Source organism: Lampris incognitus, chromosome 7 (assembly GCF_029633865.1).
Source record: "Lampris incognitus isolate fLamInc1 chromosome 7, fLamInc1.hap2, whole genome shotgun sequence".
NCBI lineage: Eukaryota > Metazoa > Chordata > Actinopteri > Lampriformes > Lampridae > Lampris > Lampris incognitus.
In genome coordinates this window covers 14,251,885-14,272,478 of record NC_079217.1, presented here as the reverse complement: position 1 = coordinate 14,272,478, position 20,594 = coordinate 14,251,885, and the positions used below count along the sequence as shown (strand labels likewise).

The window sequence follows — 20,594 nt, the reverse complement described above, 5'->3', positions numbered from 1 at the left end:
TTGACTTCATGGCTTGGTTTCTGCTCTGACATGCGTTGTCAACAGTGGGACCTTATATAGACAGGTGTGCCTTTCCAAATCATGTCCAATCAACTGAATTTACTACGGGTGGACTCCAATCAAGATGTAGAAGCATCTCAAGGATGATCAATGGACACAGGATGAACCTGAGCTCAATTTTGAGTGTCATAGCAAAGGGTGCGAATACTTATGTACATGCAATATTTCAGTTTTTTATTTTTAATAAATTTGCAAAAATTTCTACAAAACCTTTTTCACTTTATCATTATGGGGTATTGTGCGTAGATTGATGAGAAATTTTTTTTTAATCCATTTTGGAATAAGGCTGTAACATAACAAAATGTGGGGAAAGTGAAGGGGTGTGAATACTTTCCGGATGCACTGTACATATACTTTCATATGTTTTTGAAGGTTTAATTTTGCTCATGGGTCTCAAACATTTGAAATGAATCAAGCTCGATGAAAACACCCAAGGAGATCAGAGATATTGTTGTCAGGACAGTTATAGCTCACAATTCAGTGATTGTTGAACAGGTATGAAGATAAGGAAACCAAATAATACATGTTGCCCTTTCTGTTCTTTCAGTGTACGCGTTACCAAATCATATGAAGAACCTCAAGAGAGTTTAGGTAAGATGGTTTTTCTGTGGGTTGTTTTTCTCAAATATTGAATTATGTATTGATTATTTCACATTTGAAATGTAATTTGGTTTATTGGTTTTATCTTCACAGAGCTGCTTGATACCCCGAAACATTCAGTATGTGCATTTAATTTACTTCTGATATTTGTGAATTTTGATTCAGCATGTGAAGTGCTAATACTTCAATGTTTAATAATGAATGACCATGAAGCGTGCTCTGCCAATTCTTTATTTTATCTCCATGATAAAGTTTTCCCAGTACATAGCTGAACGACTTGGGGCTGACATTAATTCTGATGTCTCATGGACCAGTTCACTGAATACCCCAGTTTCAACCACCCTTATTTTGAGTATGCACATACTTAATACCTTGATATTTAATGTGACGTCATGGATGATTTCCTTGATCTGAGAGCACTTGTTCTGTTGAATGACTTTTTAATCTCTGCTATACAGACAGAGCAGAGGACCGTCCCTGCCCAGTGAGCCCAATTGCAGGCAAACATGTTTTTGTGAGTAAAATATGCAGCTTTTCAAGAAATGCTAAAGTCATACTTTTCTAAAAAAAAAAAAGCTATCATGCTATTATTGAGAGAAGAGTAGAATTTCAGGCTTTGCTGCAAAATTGGATCTTCTGCCAGGGTATTTTCTGATCAATAGCTATGAATTAATAGCTGACTGAATTCTTTATATTCGTCTTTGGTTTAAATTACATTTCGTGAGCTATCAAAACGATGTGCCGTATTTTAGAAGGTTAGTTTTTTTTTTCCTGTTAACCATTACAATCCCTCTGTCAAGTTGTATATTGTTTGAAAGTATGCAGTTAAGGTCTTTGTTTGAGAACAGCAGTAATGTTTTGACCTTGGTGTTAGGTTAGGGTTTCACTGGAGTACCAAATGGAATCAAACCTGGAAAGTAACCATTTTATTTCTTGATCTTAGACTGTGCGGAAGCTTTTCCCCTCCCTTTCAAACACATCTCGGATTGCTGATCCATCTCTTGAAAAGAGTGATGAGCCGACTATTCAACAAGGTAGAGAGCGAGTTGTTCCTTGTAATGTGTTAAATGTCTGAGATGGACAGATCTGGCAAACCCAAATGTGTAGTGAGGATGAACTGGGAACGTCTGGCGGAGGCCCCTGTCCATGAGGTCTTCAACTCCCACCTCCGGAAGAAGTGCTTGTGTATCCCAAGGGAGGCTGGGGACATGGAGTCCGAGTGGGCCATGTTCAAAGCCTCTATTGCAGATGCGGCAGGCAGGAGCTGTGGTCATAAGGTCATCGGTGCCTGTCGAGGTGGCAACCTTAGAACTCGCTGGTGGATACTGGCGGTGAGGGAGGCTGTCAGGCTGAAGAAGGAGGCCTTTGGGCTTGGTTGGCCCAGGGGTCTCCTGAAGCAGCAGACAGGTACCGGGAGGCCAGAAGGGCTGCGGCTTCAGTGGTCACAGAATCAAAAACTCGGATGTGGGAGGAGTTCAACAAGGCTATGGGGCAGGACTTTTGGTTGGCCTCAAGGAAGTTCTGGCAAACCATCCGGCGACCCAGGAAGGGGAAGCAGGGCTTGACTCAGGCTGTGTTCAGCCGGGGAAGGGAACTGTTGACCTGGACTGGAGATGTTGTCAAGCGGTGGAAAGAACACTTTGAGGAGCTCCTGAACCCACCTAACAGGTCCTCAGTGGAGGAGGTCGAGTCTGAAGACTCAGGGGAAGCCCCACCCATATCCCTGGTGCCGGGTGTGGATGAGATTCACCCTGAGATGCTGAAGGCTCTGGACATTGTTGGGCTGTCTTGGCTGACACGCCTCTTCAGTGTCACGTGGAAGTTGGGGACAGTACCTGTGGAGTGGCAGACTGGGGTAGTGGTTCCCATATTTAAAAAGGGGGACCGGAGGGTGTGCTCCAATTATCGGGCATCACAATGCTCAGCCTCCCTGGGAAAGTCTACTCTATGGTGCTGGAATGGAGGCTCCAACCAATTGTTGAACCTCGGATCCAGGAGGAACAATTAGGATTCCAATCTGGCCGTGGAACAACGAACCAACTCTTTACCCTTGCAGAAGTGCTGAGGGGGCCATGGGAGTTTGACCAGCCAGTCTACATGTGCTTTGTGGACTTGGAGAAGGCTTATAACCGTGTACACCTGGGCACTCTGTGGAGGGTACTGCGGGAGTACCGGGTACCAGGGCAGTTGCTACAAGCCATCCGGTCCTTGTATAACCAAAGTGAGAGCTGTGTGCGCATTCTTGGCACAAAGTCAAACACATTTTCGGTGGGTGTCGGACTCCACCAAGGTTGTCCCTTGTCTCCCATTCTGTTTGTCATGGATAGGATCTCAAGGCGCAGCCAAGGTGAGGTGTGTGGCTGTTTTGGGAACCTTAGAATTGCATCTCTGCTCCGCCTCCAGCGTGCACTGGGGCGGTTTGCAGCTGAGTGTGAAATGGTCGGGATGAGAGTCAGCACCTCCAAGTCTGAGGCCACGGTTCTCTACTGGAAAATGGTTGATTGCTCCCTCCGGGTTGGGGATGAGTTGTTGCCTCAAGTGAAGGAGTTCAATTATCTCAGGGTCTTGTTCATGAGTGAGGGTGGGGTGGAGCGGGGATTTGACAGGCGGATTGGTGCAGCATCAGCAGTGGTGGCAGACGTTGTGTTGGACCGTTGTGGTGGAGAGGAAGCTGGGCCGGAGGGCAAAGCTCTCAATTTACCAGTCAATCTTTGTTCCGACCCTCACCTATTGTTGTGAGCTTTGGGTGGTGACCAAAAGGGTGAGATCGTTGATACAAGTGGCTGAAATGAGTTTCCTCCGTACAGTGTCTGGGCTCAGCCTTAGAGATGGGGTGAGGAGCTGAGACATCTAGAGGGAGCTCAGAGTAGAGCTGCTGCTCCTTCGTGTCGAAAGGAGTCAGTTGAGGTGGTTCAGGAATCTGAGGATGCCTCCTGGGCACCTTCTTTTGTAGGTTTTCCGGGCATGGCCAGGTGGGAGGAGACCCCGGAGTAAACCCAGAACTCGCTGGAGGGACTACATGTCCAATCTAGCCTGGGAACACCTTGGGATCCCCCAGGAGGAGCTGGAGGGCGTTGCTGGGGAGAGGGACATCTGGAGTGCCCTACTTAGCTTGCTGCCACCGCAACCCCACCCCAGAGAAGTGGATGATGATGAATGAATGAATATTACTATCATAAGTTGAATTCACATTGCTCCAGTGGGAACACAAAACATTTTATAGCTTAAAATAATGTTGATTGTTTCTCTGAAACTCAACAGCTGTGGATTGCCTTCATCCCGGTCACAGCAGAAGATCCCTGGACCCTCTGCAGTCTCCACTGGACCAGAATGACAGCAGCTGGAGGCAGACACTACCAGATGCAACTGGCAATGGAGAAATTTGTATCACAGAGGCAAGTGTCCTTGCAGGAACTGAAAATGTCCCCTCCATATTCTTTACCAAGAGTAGTTCAACCTTGAGGAGAGTGAAAACCAAGGACAGAATCAAAAGGAAGCAAAACATCTTAACCAAAGAAAAAAATGACTGTTCACTAAATGTGACAACAAAAAATGTTGACTCGGGTGGAAGAATAGGCGATGAGGAACATAGAGAGGTTCCATCTTCCCCTCACATAGGAAGCAAGGACAACACTGAAGATACCGCAGTCACTCACTGGTCTCCACTGAGGTCATCTAACATTTCACAGTGTGATTTGGAGACATCTTGCAATGTTTATGATCCCACTAAACGGTTGGAACCCAACCTTAAAACAGATCAACCAACATGTGAAGGTGACCCCCACCAACTTAGCAGTCCATCAGTGAAAATCTCTGACTCTACGTTTACTAAGAAAACGAGATTTGTATATACCATTGAGAGTCCCAGTCCTCGGCTAAATGGAAAAAATATGCTAACTGAGAATCTCCAATCAATTCTGAATCCAGTTTCTGGTAAGACATTTTGATATTATTCAATGCACAACAAATCAAACTCATTATCAAAATCAGAGAGATGATTAATTAATCATTAATTTGAAGAAAAGGATTTTTACTTGTTTGTCCTTGTGCTTTCTCTCAGGACAAGAGTGTAATGTGAAGCAGAGTGAAAAGGCCTCAGATGAGGTGCAGCGTCATCATGTCAATGAAAAAATGTGTAATCGGGGGAACAAGAGTTCCCAGCAGGGAAATGGGGCAGAAAAAACTCAAGTTTCCTCATTGCCATCTGAAGGCCAGGATCTTGACATGTCTCAGCTTTGCAGGGCTTTTGCACAAGATATCACTCAAATATCAGATGTGAGTACATCAGAAGAACATACAGCCGAAGATTTCTTCTCCCCATCAGTGTGTCTGTCAGCAATGAAACAAAGAAACAAAAAACTGTTAAACAAGCAAAAATCATTTCAGAGAGTAACTAACCTTCAACTGGATTGTAATGTCATAAGTAACAAAGGACATGTTACCGCCCCTCAGCCAAAGTCCTCCAATCTAGAAAGCACAGTAAGTGGGTTCCAATCTACTGCTGTTGTCACTCACGTTACGAGCTCATCACCTGTTCTCAGCACAGAAAAAGACACTGAAAGTAAACCTTCCTCTGACTGTAAAACTGAAATCAGCGAGGTCACTCTTTTACAGATGTCAACAAAGGATAAGGGAAGCACACATTTGAATGACATTATGGAGGAAAATGTAGCTGATGTTTATCTGTCCAGCAGCATTGGCAAGCAAAGCCAGATGTTAGGCCCTGGTGCGGGGAGTAACCCATACTTGGAAAAGACACCCAAAGCCCCACACCCACCTGTAAGTGCAACGGCAATAGTCAATGGAAAACGTGCAGAACATAACAGTCGAGTTCATATCGGTGACCCACAGCAAATAACTGTTCATTCTCCTTCCCTCTGTGTATCTGGATTAGACAGTTTAGACAAAACCAAGTGTCTCTTAAAAGAGATTGGGGGTGAAAGCCCTTTGGGTGCTCAACAAGCCAAATGTATCCGTAACACTAAAAAAGATACTGGCATGACTCATGATAAGTCAGCAGAAAACATGCTCACTAATTTGACTAATCCTCACTCAAGTAAAGAGGGCGGTGATGTCCAATGCACCTTGACAGCTTCACAGCAAGCTGATGTCACAGAGCTCTGCAGGTTCTTGGAAGAAGCAGGTAGCGAATTTTTACTTACACAGTTCAAACCCGAAAAGCCAAAGCTACAGTCTCCTGATACCATACCCCACCCTCAGGGAGTAGACAAAGAACTGGACCATGATTTTCTCACAGTTGCAGATTTTGATGACAGTTTTAGCACTGATGCTGGAGAGCAATTGGCTGAGATGATGGCATCTGACAAAATGACATTACCTCCCCAGAACAATAAAAACAGCAAGACACCCACAAACATAAGTAAATCTGCTGACACTTCACTTTTCAATGGTGGTGGTTTTAAAAATCCATTGGCTTTTCTTGATGCAGTTTCTGTCCTTGGAGACACATCATTGACAGAAAAGCCACTCTCTGCCTCATTGTGCAAAACATCAAGGAATGTTGATTCCAGTGTGATCGGTCAGTTGAGCAGTAACAGCGGATTCTGTACAGCAAGTGGAAAGAAAGTACATGTATTTGATGATGCACTCAAAAAAGCAAAATATCTCTGGAAAGAATGTGATGCATTTAGGGATAACAGCATTTTAGGTGCAAGTATTCTCGCCAGCCCAGCTCAGGCTCCACATCGACAAAATGGGGGATTTCAGACAGCCAGTGGAAAAGGAGTAGAAATTTCAGTCACAGCACTACAGAAAGGAAGAGCCCTCTTTAGTGACAATAAACTGGACCTTGATATTCTCACAGATATAGATTTTAAGGAAAGTTTTAGCTCTGTTGCTGGAAAGTACTTTGCTAAGACAATGTCTGACAAAATGACCGTACCTTCCCAGAATAAAAATTGCATGACACTGACAAACCTATCACTCTGCAGTGCAATGCAAAAAGAAAATGCCTCAGCTGGAGATGTATGTTCCATTTCTAATCTTCCCTCTGAATGCATAACTGGTGTTGAGTCTTCTGAACCTACAGATTCTTTTGCCAAGAATGGACATCCTGAAACACACAACAAACTAGAGGGAAAAAAAGAGTTTATATCTGACATTGGATTTAAAACTGCTGGAGGAGATGCTTTAAGAGTTTCTGAGAATTGTCTGACCAAAGCGAGGGCTTCTTTTGCTGATTTAGAGGAATGTCCAGTGAACTTCTCAGACAAGCCAAGAAAGACTTTACCTGACAAACAAAGAGCAATTGGTCAATTGAGCAATAATAGTGGTTTCTGTACAGCAAAAGGAAAGAGAGTATCCATGTCTAAAGATGCACTTAAAAAGGCAAGGTCTCTCTGGAAGGAATTTGATGCATTTGAGGACAACAAACAGAAAAATGAAAGTTTAGGACCGAGTCATCCCACCAATCCAAATCTCTGTCCACCTCGACAAAACGAAGGATTTAAGACAGCCAGTGGAAAAGGAGTTGCAATTTCGGTTACAGCCTTACAAAAAGGAAAAGCCCTCTTCAGTAATTGTGATATAGATGAGAATAAAAAGGGAGTAACAACACATCCCAAGTTTCCATTTCATCAGACATCCCCAGTAGCATTTTCAGCAGAGCCATCACAGAAAGGAGTCTCTGTTTTCATGGACATCAATACAGAAATCCCAGTAGCTGCAGAAGTAAAGGATAGAATCCTCATGGATGTAGAGCCAGGAGATGCTCAAAATAATAGAGAGATAATTGGTTGTACTTTCCAAACCACAAGGGGAATAGAAGTCCATGTCTTGGAAAGAAATCTTTTGAAAACAAAAAAACTGTTGAATGAACTTCCTGATGGGGAATATGCTAATTCTCCAACTACTCTCAGGCCCTACTCAGGAAGGTCATTTGACGTTAATAGATCTGATCTGGCACAGGTTAAGACCCTGGAAACACTCAACCTGAACTCAGATCTTAAAAGCATTGATGGGGAAAAACCACAAATTCAAGAAACTAGCCCTCGAGCCATGAAATCTCTTCCCTGTCTTCCTAAGACTAACTGTGCAAGAGATGGTGAAAAAGCTCTTGAAAAAGTAGATGTTATTAGTTGCTGTGCTGTTATAGCAAAAAATAATGGCATGTTATTGTCAGAAAATGTTTCAAAAGAAACCTTTGACCTAAAAGAAGGTTCAGTTAAGTCAAGAGAGAAGGATCTTCATCAGTGTCCTGCAAAGAAAAAGCCAGTAAGTGTTTCTGCATCTATCTGCAACCATCTTGTGCCTGTCGGAGTTGGTGGACCGCAGGACAATGGCATGAGCCAGACCCAGACCAGCAGCTGTGACATGAATAATTTCTTGAGCTCAGATAAGTCTTCCATGCTAAGCTTTGGATCATTTGGCCTTGGTGGCGTCACTGTCACCCAACAGCAGTATTTTGCACAGGAAGCGATGGACTGCACAAAGGCATTGTTAGAGGATGAAAATCTAGGTGACTATAGTATTGCCATGGCTTCAGACAGGATGCCAACACAAGGTAATACTGACCGTGAAAAAAGATCTGTTGAGACAGAAGAAAGAGTGAGAAAACGAAGAGTAGAGGATGATGATGTGACTGGTAAGTTGCAAAGTTTCAATTTTTGTAATATTTGATCATAATGATAAACTACAATAGAATTTCACGTGCTTTCACATAACTTAAGAAAAGTACAGGATTATGGCAAAAATTGTGATTCTGACTTATTCCCCTTAGAGTGATCACAATTTAAAAAAAAAAAACCTTCAATTCATAATATAGGCCAAAGAGGTGTTAATGCACTTGCTACAATTGTTGATATGTAAGTGTTATTGTTAAATATGAAAACTAAATTTGTGATCTAGGATTATATATCATTAACTGCGCAGACCTAATACTTCTGCACTAGTATTTAAATGACCATTGTTTCCCAATATTTCAGACCAACCTCCTTTAAAAAGACTGTTACTGGCAAATAGTACACGACGTTCAGCACTCCTCCCTGTAAAGAGTTGTGTGCAAGGTAAAGCACTTTCAGTGTGACGAATAACTTGCTGTGCACGTTTGTTTTGTAATTGGAGAAGTTACCTTTTGAATTATTTTTTTGTTGATGTAAGGTGTATTGCACAAAAGGAACATTTCCAAGTATAGCGTCCCTCTTCCAAACATTTCTGGGCCATACAAGTAAGCCCCCCTTGAAACATTTAGTCTCAATTTATCAGGTAGTTTTCAGTTTTATTATTTACCTGATATTGCTCTGTATCATTTGATCTTACAGCAATGAAAAGACCAACATAGATACCAGAGCACAAAAGACAGAACTGCTGCTGGCAATACCACATTTATTCCGAGGAAAGGGCAGAACATCAAATCCCAAGATGGCATCGTTTGTCCCCTCATTACAAAAGAATACAAAAATGGCAACACCCAAGATCAGTATACCACAGGATAAGGGAAGAACATCTGCAGTGTTTGTCCCTCCTTTCAAAAAACAAAGAACTTGTGTCCCAGTGACCTCTGCTTCACCTCTAACCAAAAAGGATTACCTGCCCCATCTCTCAGAAACACCCAACAAAACCAACACATATGTCTCACCCATTATAAAAACAAAAAGCCCTACACAAATAATTGGTGGTAACAGGGACGAAAAAATTCAGGAATGGAATGCTGAGCCAACAAAAAGTGATGTTAAATCTGGTCCAAACCATTCTTTTGATCATGGAACTGAAGACTTTAATGCAAAGAAATCAGATGCGGAACATATGTTACTTGGAAGCCATGGTATGAGTTTTGCATGAGGTCAAAATAATCTTGCGTAACATGACTGATTGGGTCGACTAAATTGATTGGTTGCTTTACAGACATCTTTCAGGATCTCCAGAGCTTGCAGCTTGCACAGGACATGCAGGATATGAGAATCCAGAAGAAGAGGCGTCAGACCATTCGGCCTCTACCAGGGAACTTTTTCCTTGCAAAAACCTCAGGGGTTGAAAGGATTCACCTGATGGACGCTGTGAACAAACAGCCCCCTACAAAACACACAAAAAAACAAGTAAGGGTTACATTTCAACCAGGTTTTTCAGCGTTAACTGTTTGTAGGAGACATTTAAACCCCCCTGTTTGCCCTGTAAACATTGACACTTTAACATTCTTGCTACAGTTAATTTTGTTTATGCACTTTTTTGTTGCACTTACTTGAAGATAGGATCTGTTTTATGTAAACTATTCCCAGATTTTTGATTTTGTTATGTATATTGGGGTTTTTGTTTGTTTGTTTTTTTTAGCTCTATGAATATGGAGTCCACCAGCATGTATCTGACATCACCAGTGAGAACGCAGAATCTTTTCGCTTCAACTGCCAGCAGTTCTTTAAACTGGAAGCGCTCACAGACAGAGGTGTTGTTCAGTTAGCGGATGGAGGGTGGCTGATCTCTAGGAATGATGGGACGATGGGGAAAGAAGAGTTCTATAAGTATGATTCTACTAATGACTGTTAAATATGAGTTTGTGATTATTGTGGAACAACCACGTGTCCTGTTGTTTGTTGAAGCAACCAAGTGTCTTGTTGTGTTGTAACATACATGGTCCACAGAGCGTTATGTGACACACCAGGTGTGGATCCTAAACTGATCAGTCAGGAATGGGTTTACAATCACTACCGTTGGATAGTGTGGAAGCAGGCCTCCATGGAAAGGTGTTTTCCAGCAACACTGGGTGGCCTCTGTCTCACTCCAGAGCAAATCCTCCTTCAACTTAAATACAGGTTTGTCTCTTTACATCTTAGTATATTACTGTAGGGGTGTAAGTTACTTGACTTTTAAGTCATCTTATGATGTAGCACTCTTCTTTGACCTCAGTGTAAAGGTTACGAGGACAGTATTATTATTATTAGTAGTAGTAGTAGCAGTAGTATTAGTTATTTGATATTTAGTTATGTTTGTATCAGTGTTTCTTCAATAAATATGACCTGTTATCTGATTGTGTATTTTGCCAGATATGATGTAGAGGTGGACCACAGCCGCAGGCCAGCTCTGAGAAAGATCATGGAAAGGGATGACACAGCAGCCAAAACCATTGTTCTCTGTGTCTGTGGTGTTGTTTCCTGGGGTCAGGACCCAACCACCCAGACACCACGAGCCGTTGATACCAAAGTTGAATCTCCAGTTGGAATTATAATGTTAACAGACGGGTGGTACTCTATCAAAGCCCAGCTGGACGTTCCATTGACTGCCATGCTTCACAAGGGCCGTCTTGCAATTGGTGGGAAGTTCATCATCCATGGAGCTGAGCTGGTGGGATCCCAAGATGCCTGCTCACCTCTGGAAGCACCTGAAGCCCTCATGTTAAAGGTACCAAGAGGTTTAAAGCAAACCAAACAACCTACGATACCTATCTTTATGTTCTGTGTATGGTGTGGAGCATGATATCAAATACAGTGCTAGTAAGAGCATTGTCATGATCTGCAGAACCAAAGAGGGCCGTTATCTAAAATTTAATAATCTTGGGGTATGTAATAAGGTGAAATATCTTGAACGTTATATTACTGAACAAATGACAGACGATGACGATATTTATATGCAATGCCTCATGATGTATGCACAAGCAAACACTGTCACGCAAGTTTGGTATGTGTTCAGTTAGTGTGAAGATGTCTGTGTTCAGAGCATATTGTACACCACTTTATACTGCATACCTGTGGTCAAACTACAAAAAAAGCAAGCTTACAGAGACTTCGAGTAGCTTATAATGATGCAATGAGAATACTACTAAGAAGACCTAGATGGTGTAGTGCAAGTGAAATGTTTGTGGCTGTAGGAGTCAATACTTTTCAGGCTCTTCTAAGGAATCTCATGTATAAATTTATTTGCCGACTCAATGACTCTGATAATGTAATCATCATGAGTTTAAATAATATAAGATTCAGTGCCACACCACATGCTACCAATCCCAGCAGTGGGCCCATTGGTATAGCTGCCTCTGGGTAAGACACTGATTTGTTCCTTTTATGTTATTTTATTGTGTTTATTACTCTATATATTGTCTTGGGTTTACCTTTTACCAATGGTTATTATCTTTTATTGCTTCATTTATTTATTTATTTTTTACCATGTCTTTGTCTGTTGTGGACTCTGAGTCTGCAATAAAGTTTTCAGGTGAGCTCAAACCAAGGGTTAAAAATTAGTCTCGTCCTTTATTTTTAGATTTGTGCCAATAGCACCCGACCAGCACGCTGGAATACTAAACTTGGGTTTCATCGGGATCCCCGTCCATTCCTGCTTCCTGTCTCCTCTCTGTACGACACTGGAGGGCCTGTTGGGTGTGTGGACATTGTTGTGTTGAGAAGCTACCCAATACAGGTGCCCTTTTATTAATTAACCTATCGTCTTGGCAGATACTTTTTCGATGGTTTCTGAATGTAAAGATACTGTTTATTTCCCAGTGGATGGAGAAGAAACCTGACGGAGGCTTTGTGTTCCGTTGTACCCGTGCAGAGGAGAGAGAAGCTAGACGCTACGATGACAGCAAGCAAAAAGCTATGGAGCTCCTATTTGCAAAGATTCAGGCTGTTGTTGAAAAAGAGGAGAAAGGTAGGGCTTAGGTTTTAAATTGATTTTGACTGACGCTGTTTCAAAAGGAATTAATTTAGACATATTGTGATTTTTTTTTTTTTTCTTCCAGATACCAACAAACTTCGAGGTCAAAGACGGTCGCTCAGTCATCAAGACATTAAGAGTCTTCAGGATGGAGAAGAGCTATACCAAGCAATAGAGAATGACCCAGTTTATGTGGAGGTAATAAGATGTTGTAATTAAACACAATGGGTTTTCCAGTTAACAGGGCTACTTGCACACATAATTCTACATTGATATATAATTGTCCAAAATTGTCAGGTTCAAGGTTTTTCAGTGACAGGAATTTTACTTGCTTGTTTGTTTCTTGTCCCGCCCCAGGCTCATTTGAGTGAACAGCAGCTGGAGACCCTACATACCTACACACACACTTTAGCAGAGAAAAGGCAGGCTGAACTGCAAGAGAGATACCGCTGTGCCTTTGAGAATGCACAGGAGGACCCGGGTAGCTGTCTGAAACGAAAAGTTACTCCTGTGTGGAGGCTAAGCATTGTTGACTCCAGAGACCAGCTAAGCAGCAATGGTATGCCTGGCCATTTCCTTAGTGCTATTTTAGTTTTAACTTTTCTACGTGTATTGTGGCTTTAATCAGGTATGTAATAAGGGTAAAGTAGAAGAGTAGTTAAGATACTCTTCCATGCATCTGTTTTGTATTGGTTTGAAATCTTTTTTTCTTTTTCTTTTTTGCTCTCAGTTTACCTTTTAAATATCTGGAGACCATCAGCAGATCTGCAGTCTTTGCTGAAAGAGGGTGGTCGATACAGGGTCTATAACCTCACCACATCTAAAGGAAATAAACTAACTGTTGCTTCAGCTCTTCATCTTACTGCCACTAAGAAAACACAGTTTCAGGACGTACAGGTGGTGTAACATTGTTGGTACACTCATGTATCAAGCATATATATGTATAAGGTCATGGATGTAAACATATTAAATCATTTGATGTTTCTTTCTTTTATTTCATCAGACTACACAGGAATGGTTGTCTTTGCATTTTCAACCCAGGATATCGATCAACCTTCGGGATCTCCGAAATCCAGAATTCCACCCAGTTTGTGGAGAGGTTGATCTTGTAGGATATGTCATCTCTATCATAGATGGACAGGGTTGGTTACTTTTTTGTAATTGTTGTCTTTATGTTATTAGTCATACTTAAGGTGCAACTGACAATCCGCTTTCCACCATAGGTTCCTCTCCTGCATTTTACCTGGCTGATGGGGATTTGAATATTGTGAAGGTTCGCTGTTTCAATCCCCTGTCTCAGTATTGCCTGGAAGACCTTGTAAAGCCATTTGCACTGTTGGCTCTAAGCAACCTGCAGCTAAGGGCTTGTTCCTCTCTGATTCCTGTCTTGTATGCTGGAGATCGGGTCCTCATCTCTTCAAACCCCAAGGAAGTGCACTTACAGGAATCACTCACCCACCTCAGAAATTTGGTCCAGGTAAAATATAGTCCACAACTCAAAAAAACTGCTGTTACATTTGTTATTGCAAGTCATGTTTACTTACCAGTCATGTGAGGCAAGTTGTAAGAGCTTCCATGTTAAAATTAACTGTCACTGTTACAAATTTAGTGTCCTGCGATCCATTGTTAGTGAATTTGAACATACCCATCTAAATTTTCTGGATTCAAATAAGTCAAGTTAGATTTTCCGAGTAGTGATTTGTGTTGCTTGTATGCTCAACATGAAGCAACAAGGACATGAACATCGAAAGAAAGTTGAATCAGTTCATCTGCATACAACCTTTATTGACAAATATGTTTCATCACTCCTCTAATAATTAATTATTGTTATAATTGTTATTATCTAAGTGACCTCTTCAGTCTAAACTGACTGTAGGTATCCCCACCCTTATACAGTTGCATAAAGACCGAAACCAATGATCAGTTTAATATGCAAATATGGGCATAACCATTAACTAGAGTTTCAATGGCCATGTGTACTCTTCATAGAGGATTTGGGGATGTTTGCAATCACAGCATTGTAAGATGGTGACAGATGTACTCTTAGGCCCCCCCCTTCGGTTCAGGGGTGGTTCTTCCCTCTTCACATAGATGGCCTCTTTGACTCCTCATTCAAACCAGTGTTCCTGCCTATCAAGGATGTACACATCCTCATCCTTGAAAGAGTGGCCACTGGCCTGTAGATTGGTGTAGACTGCGGAGTCCTGGCCTGACGCGTTAGCTCTTCTGTGTTGTGCCATCCTCTTGGCCAGCATGTTTAGTTTCCCCGATGTACAAGTCACGGCAATCCTGGCACTTCACAGCATTGCTGTTTGTGCCGGGGGACCCGATCCTTGGGGTGGACCAGTTTCTGGTGCAGTGTGTTTTGGGGTTTGAAAGCAACTGAGATGTGGTGTTTGGAAAATACGCGTCTCAATTTTTCTGACACTCCTGCCACATAGGGAATCACCACTGGTTTACGCTTAGGCAGCTGTTGTCCTTCTCTCTTCGATCGGCTGGTGCACATGAATACATTGTTTAAAACAGAATATTTATCTTTTAATATCTAATCACATTTATATATATTGTTTCCATCATGAAACCTACAACCGGCCCCCTTGACATTGTTCTTGCTGCCCTCCTGAAGGATGCCTTTGAAATCGCCGGTCCCAGCATCCCATTATCAACAGCTCTCTGGCCACTGGTACTGTTCCAACCTGTTTCAAGAATGCAGTGGTCCAGCCCCTCTTGAAAAAACTCCTAACTTGGACTCCACCTTGCCTGTAACTACGGACCTATTTCTTTTCTTTGGGGAGGGGGAGGGGGGGTTCCCCCTTTTTCTCTCCAATTATACCTGGCCAATTACCCCACTCTTCCAAGCCATCTTCCGAGCCACTGCTCCACGCTTTCTGCCAAGCCCGGGAGGGCTGCAGACTACCACATGCCTCCTCTGATACATGTGGCGTTGCAGCCGCTTCTATTCACCCAACAGTGAGGCATTTCGCCAGGGGGACGTAGCGCGTGGGATGATCACACTATTCCCCCCAGTTGCCCCTCCCCCCTCAACAGGCGCCCCGACCGACCAGAGGAAGCGCTAGTGCAGTGACCAGGACACATACCCACAGCCGGCTTCCCACCCACAGACACGGCCAATTGTGTCTGTAGGGACGCCCGACCAAACCGGAGGCAACATGGGGATTCGAACCAGTGATCCCCGTGTTGATAGGCAATGGAATAGACCACTACGCTACCCGGATGCCCGCCCGCAGTCGAAACTTAAGCTCAGGGCTGACTGCGCCTTTGTGGTTGCAGCTGCTAGACTGTGGAATAGCATTCCACTCCATATCAGATCTGCCCCCTCCATCGACTCTTAAGTCCAGACTCAAAACTTAGTTTTATTCACCAGCGTTTGAGTCCTGCTGATGTGGCTGGTTTCTGGCTTGTGCCTATGTCCATGTGTTGTCTATTTCTGCCTATGAGCTATGTGCTTTGTTTATGTCGGTGTTTCTTGTATTTGTGTTTTTAGCTACCTGCTCTGGTCTGTTCAGCACTTTAGTCAATGTGGGTTGTTTTGAAATGTGCGTTATAAATAATTTGACTTGATTTCATATATCAGGGCTCTACACTAACCCCCCCCCCCCAAGAAGTACTTGTGCAACTAAATGAAAAAAAATTAGGTGCACAAAGACATTTAGGACAGTGACACATGTTCGAGTAACACAGAGTTTATTAACAATTACATATTTTTACTGCATGTGTGTGTGTGTGTGTGCATGTGCGCACTCCTCTCCTTGTGTGCAGTTATGATGTGAAAACCAGTGGAGGACTATGAAAGTGGAAGACCCTAGTATCTAGACACAGGCCTTAAAATATTGAAAACATTGACAGGGCTTTTTAAACCACTGAAATGTTGGAAAAACGGCTTGCAAGAGCTTTTTAAAACATTTGAAAGTGTTTTTCATAGGGGTGGGATGATTCACAAATTTCACAGTTCGATACGTCTCACGAGTCAGGGATCACAATTTCGATTTCATACGATACAGCTGATGCCTTGGTAAGCAAAATACAAAACACCATTCCGGTTCTCTATTTTTCATTTATTTTAAGAATTTGGCCCAACATTTTGGCATTATCAAGGCATGTATTCAAACGTAATGCAAGTGCAAAAGTTCTAACAACATTTTGTGCCATCTTTTCTTGTTTTATAACACAGTTGCTTTAATAAAACCAGGCGTAAATACAAAATGAGAAAATGTCAACATAAAATGAAAGTGCCTTTTTGACATTTCCCATGAAATGGCTTGGGAAGGGGCTCATACACCAATTAGTGCTCAAGTGAAAATAAAGTATAACAACTAAATCATATAATTTCTACTTCCTCAGGATGTTCAGTTGAAGCCAATGTCAAGTTCTTTTGTAAGAAGATCAATTTATCCACATTGTCAGATGAGAGACGAGATCTGCTTGCGCTGACTAGATCACCGGCTGTAGAGAAAACTCTTTCGCTTGGCACAGATGTCCTAGGGACAGACAGGTAGCGTTGTGCCAGCTTGGCAAGATGAGGGAATCTGTATTCATTTGCCTTCCACTAGTCAAGTGGATCTGAATCGACTTGAATGCATGGTGTTACCTTGTACGAAGCCATCTCCTCTTCCACAATCTTTGACAAAGGCTGTGCAGTTACTTGTGCTGTTAAGAGCTCACCAAACAGCTTGGCCATTGCTGACTTCTTCTGGGGGGGGGGGGGGGAAGACACCTTTCCAGGCTGTGATTCTTGGTCTGCTGTTGATGAACTAGGCATTTCTGCATCTTGGTGCAGACTCTGCAAAATAAAGAGAATACCAGTACTTGTATTTAGCACATTATTGAAAATAACAAGCATCTGAGTAAAAAAGGCTGTCTTTGGTATAAAAGATTAATTCTTTTAAATTTAGTGAAACTATATTAAACAATATAGTGATCGGGTGTGGGGCTACCTGCTCTTCAGCTTCTCTGACGAGATCGAAGTAGACTTTGTTGCGCATGGCTTCCTGCAGATACGGAAGTGACTTGAAGTGATGATCGAGGGCTGTGGTCAGGTTGAGGAAGCCGCTGAGACCCGTGTTGGTGTATCGCCCATCCAGGTCACTGCCAATGGCTGCTTTCACATCTCTGATTGTGCTACAATCCTCTTCTGTCGGTGCCATTGCTTTTAATATCTTCTGTAGCAGGAGAATCGTGGTAACTGAGGGGGCTGTTTCTGTGCTCATGAGGGACGTCACCATCTTCAGTGGTTTGAGGACCTGAATGAGCCCCAAATACACCTCATTATCTATCAAGATGCCAAAATGCTTCACATTCTTTTTGATGGTCTTATCCATCATATGGCAGCCTGCTGCTCCATGTACCTTTCCAGCATGTCATACACACTGTGTCCCATCTGGTTACAACATCATGTATTAGTTTGTGGTTAGGAATTCCTAACATGTCCTGCTTGGTTTTCAACACATGTGCAGCTGTGGTACTTCCCAAGTAGCCGGGATACCTGGTTGAGGGAGATGGCATTTTTTGCAGCAAGATTGAGGACATGGGCAAAACACCCAGTCTTGCGGTTCCAATCCAGCTGCTCCCTCGACTGCATTGTTTTTCATATTATCAGTGGTGACTGGGATTGACGCATTGGACTTCACCAATTTAGGCTAGGCCTTCTCCCCAACATCAGTGTTTGACCTCACTAATGCTCTTGTGGCTGAATGGGAGTGAATACCTGCAGTTTTGGAGTTGAACTGTAGTATTACCGTCACCATGTTTCCCACTGTTTGAATGTCTAATACTGCCTCTCTTACTACTTTTCCACTGTCTGGACTGAAACAACATACCATGCAACCACCAAACAAATGCAGCAAATATGTTTTTCGTTTGGTGAGCAATAACAAAAGCCCGAAAAGAAAGCATACACTCAGTATTCTTCAACCCTTCTTTTGGGTAGGGTCAGGTGAACTTCTTTAAGACTGCTGAAGAGAGGCTTTTGAACTTCAGCCAGTGTGACAGGCTGAGCTCCACCTCCCCAGCTCTGCAACCAAAGACTCCAGTTTGCAGAACAGATGGAGGACACAATGTCAAGACCTGTGTGAGTTTTCATGTATTCAATTTCTGCATATGTGTAAGTATTTGAGAGATGGAGAAACTATTGTTTCCTGAAAGATTATTTGACAGGAGGCGAAGTCAGCTTTCAATTACCACTTTATATCAACTATTACAATTGTGGTATTTCTGACTCTTACAGGTGCCATCTCGACAGTCATTCAGAAGCTTTGGGTCAGTCACGCTGTCGAGCAGGGACACTCCTCCAGCCAACTCCTCAATAGACACAGACCACAAGAGCTTGAAAAGAAGAAGGGCGCTGGACTTCTTGTCTCGTATCCCTTCTCCTCCACCACTCTCCTCCCTGGCCACAGTACATTGCCCAAGGTTAAAGAAGAAATTCAATCCCCCTCGGAAGTCTTGCAAACCTAGCACTTTAAAAACAGTTCAAACTCCAGTTTGCCAAACAGTGGATTCACCTGTTGATCAGTGGGTTAACGATGAAGAGCTGGCTATGATAGACACTCAAGCATTACATGGTGAAAACTGAGGTTTAGGTAACCTGGGATTAACGTCTTATTACTTTTAAAAACATGTTCTATAACTGACTCGGGAGTTCTTGGAGCTGATATTCTGTTTTTCTGTTGGTTTTGTTTTCAGGTTTTTGTAAGTCTCACTTGATTAAACAGAGGCTAAGTCAATTTGTCTGTTCTTCCATGCTGTTCTATCTTCTACCTCCTTTTCAATTTGGTCTGCCTTTTTTATCTACTATTCATAATTTTTATTTTTTGACGCAATTACTTTAAAGTGTAACTTCTCCCTCAGGCCTGAGCCTTACTCCACCCACTGCATACATTTTGAAGAATCCTAAAAAGGGGGGAGCGGGGTGAGACAGGAGTAGCTGTGTAGATCTGCTAGAAGGGCCCGGCGCGCATCCGGAGTCAGCGGCGCACACCGCCCGTTACCCCCCACCGGCCCGCAAAGACGCCTCGACCGCCCCTACGCGGATGTGCCGCAGACGGGAGCTGGAGAGGGAGTGCAAGTGTGTAGAAGTCCCAACTGGTCGGTTCTGTCAGCGTTGGCCTCGCAAGGTTCAGGGCTGCTAGAGGGCGTGTTGAGCCATTTTCACTGAAATGCCAGTGCTTATAAATGTAGTAAGAAATGTCAATATTAACATTCGCATTGATGTTTGATTACCGTACGGTCATAATTTAGTTTATAGCTAAAAAAAAGAAAAGAAGACACGTTTTAGTGTTAAATGCCTCTTAAATTAAAGATGTGACCAAAATATTTACCAACAAGCTCTGTGGTTGCTAATAGAGAGTTTTGGAGGAAATTGGCATTGTTTAAAACTACAATTCTGCAGATCATTACATTTGTCTGACCTTCTGGTGTCTTTATATAGTCTCTTAATTGCAGCTGTTTCAGTAATCCAGGCCGAAAGATTCATTCCAAACGTTCTAGGCTGTAGCTATACGAGTTGGGAGTGTGCGTTTGTGAAGGTCTGCTAATCCGCTTCACCTGTCATATCTGCGTACTTGCTGGTGCTTCTTCTTCTCTCTTGGTTTGCCGGCGGATCGCAAACAACTTTAAGGTGCATACAGCCACCTACTGTGCAAGAGTGTAACGTCATCTTACCCTCTTACGTTCGACCCATCAACCTTGTCAAGTCAATTTTATTTGTATAGCCCAATATCACAAATTTGCCTCAACCTTCTGTCACTTAAGAAAGTAAAGGGTGCCTTCCTGGCGATTTTAATCCCCTCTCCCTCTCCTTCTGTTCCCAGTATCCCCATCAGATTCCACTTGTCCCGCCCCTCGGACTTCATCCTGTAACCTTTCTCTTCCCACTTCATACATGTTACAGTGTAATATTACAGGTTCAGCGTTTTCTTTAACGCCACAGTTCTCACACTTATCAGAGTCCCTTTCCTCATTATAAACAAAGTGCCATTTACATCTGTGTGATCCAATCTTAGACTTGTTACGATGATTTCCTCCCTTCTGTTCCTTTCTTTATAGTTCTTTGTTTCTTTATAGTTTTTTTTTTTTTTTTTTTACATGGTGATGCTGGTCACGTGGCTTGGGTCCTGGGCTGTTCCGGTGGCGTCTGAACGCATCCTGCGCATCATCCATCCATCCATGAGCCATCCATTATCTGAACCGCTTATCCTGCTCTCAGGGTCGCGGGGATGCTGGAGCCTATCATATTCTTCATAAATTTTTATAATTCTGTTATCCTCTTTCAATGCTGTATTCTGTAAACTGTGTAAACACAACATCCATTGCACGTTGTC

General features: G+C 42.8%; 2 protein-coding genes across 2 annotated transcripts; both read left to right on the top strand.

Moving 5' to 3' along the window:
* The first annotated feature begins 903 nt into the window (after positions 1 to 903).
* LOC130115912 (uncharacterized) lies at positions 904 to 8,403 on the top strand. The gene is made up of 8 exons (XM_056283770.1): positions 904 to 1,012; positions 1,119 to 1,174; positions 1,604 to 1,694; positions 3,922 to 4,593; positions 4,721 to 6,040; positions 6,710 to 7,723; positions 7,940 to 8,182; positions 8,399 to 8,403. Exons 1-8 carry the CDS (start codon positions 904 to 906, stop codon positions 8,401 to 8,403), a joined length of 3,510 nt encoding a protein of 1,169 aa, XP_056139745.1.
* Positions 8,404 to 8,954: 551 nt separating this feature from the next.
* On the top strand, positions 8,955 to 19,272 carry LOC130115921 (breast cancer type 2 susceptibility protein homolog). Its single transcript, XM_056283789.1, has 14 exons — positions 8,955 to 9,442; positions 9,523 to 9,713; positions 9,946 to 10,133; positions 10,254 to 10,424; positions 10,656 to 11,010; positions 11,863 to 12,018; positions 12,102 to 12,249; positions 12,341 to 12,453; positions 12,613 to 12,814; positions 12,986 to 13,152; positions 13,259 to 13,397; positions 13,479 to 13,732; positions 18,203 to 18,343; positions 18,500 to 19,272. Exons 1-14 carry the CDS (start codon positions 9,040 to 9,042, stop codon positions 18,845 to 18,847), a joined length of 2,976 nt encoding a protein of 991 aa, XP_056139764.1. The 5' UTR covers positions 8,955 to 9,039; the 3' UTR covers positions 18,848 to 19,272.
* The last annotated feature ends 1,322 nt before the right edge of the window (positions 19,273 to 20,594 follow it).

Coding starts and splice junctions, on each gene's coding strand:
- LOC130115912 (XM_056283770.1), top strand. CDS start 904: ATGATAAAGTTTTCCCAGTACATAGCTGAACGACTTGGGGCTGACATT. Junction 1,013..1,118: donor TTCAACCACCCTTATTTTGA/GTATGCACATAC, acceptor TCTGCTATACAG/ACAGAGCAGAGGACCGTCCC. Junction 4,594..4,720: donor AATTCTGAATCCAGTTTCTG/GTAAGACATTTT, acceptor GCTTTCTCTCAG/GACAAGAGTGTAATGTGAAG.
- LOC130115921 (XM_056283789.1), top strand. CDS start 9,040: ATGGCATCGTTTGTCCCCTCATTACAAAAGAATACAAAAATGGCAACA. Junction 11,011..11,862: donor CTGAAGCCCTCATGTTAAAG/GTACCAAGAGGT, acceptor CTTTATTTTTAG/ATTTGTGCCAATAGCACCCG. Junction 13,153..13,258: donor CACAGTTTCAGGACGTACAG/GTGGTGTAACAT, acceptor TTATTTCATCAG/ACTACACAGGAATGGTTGTC.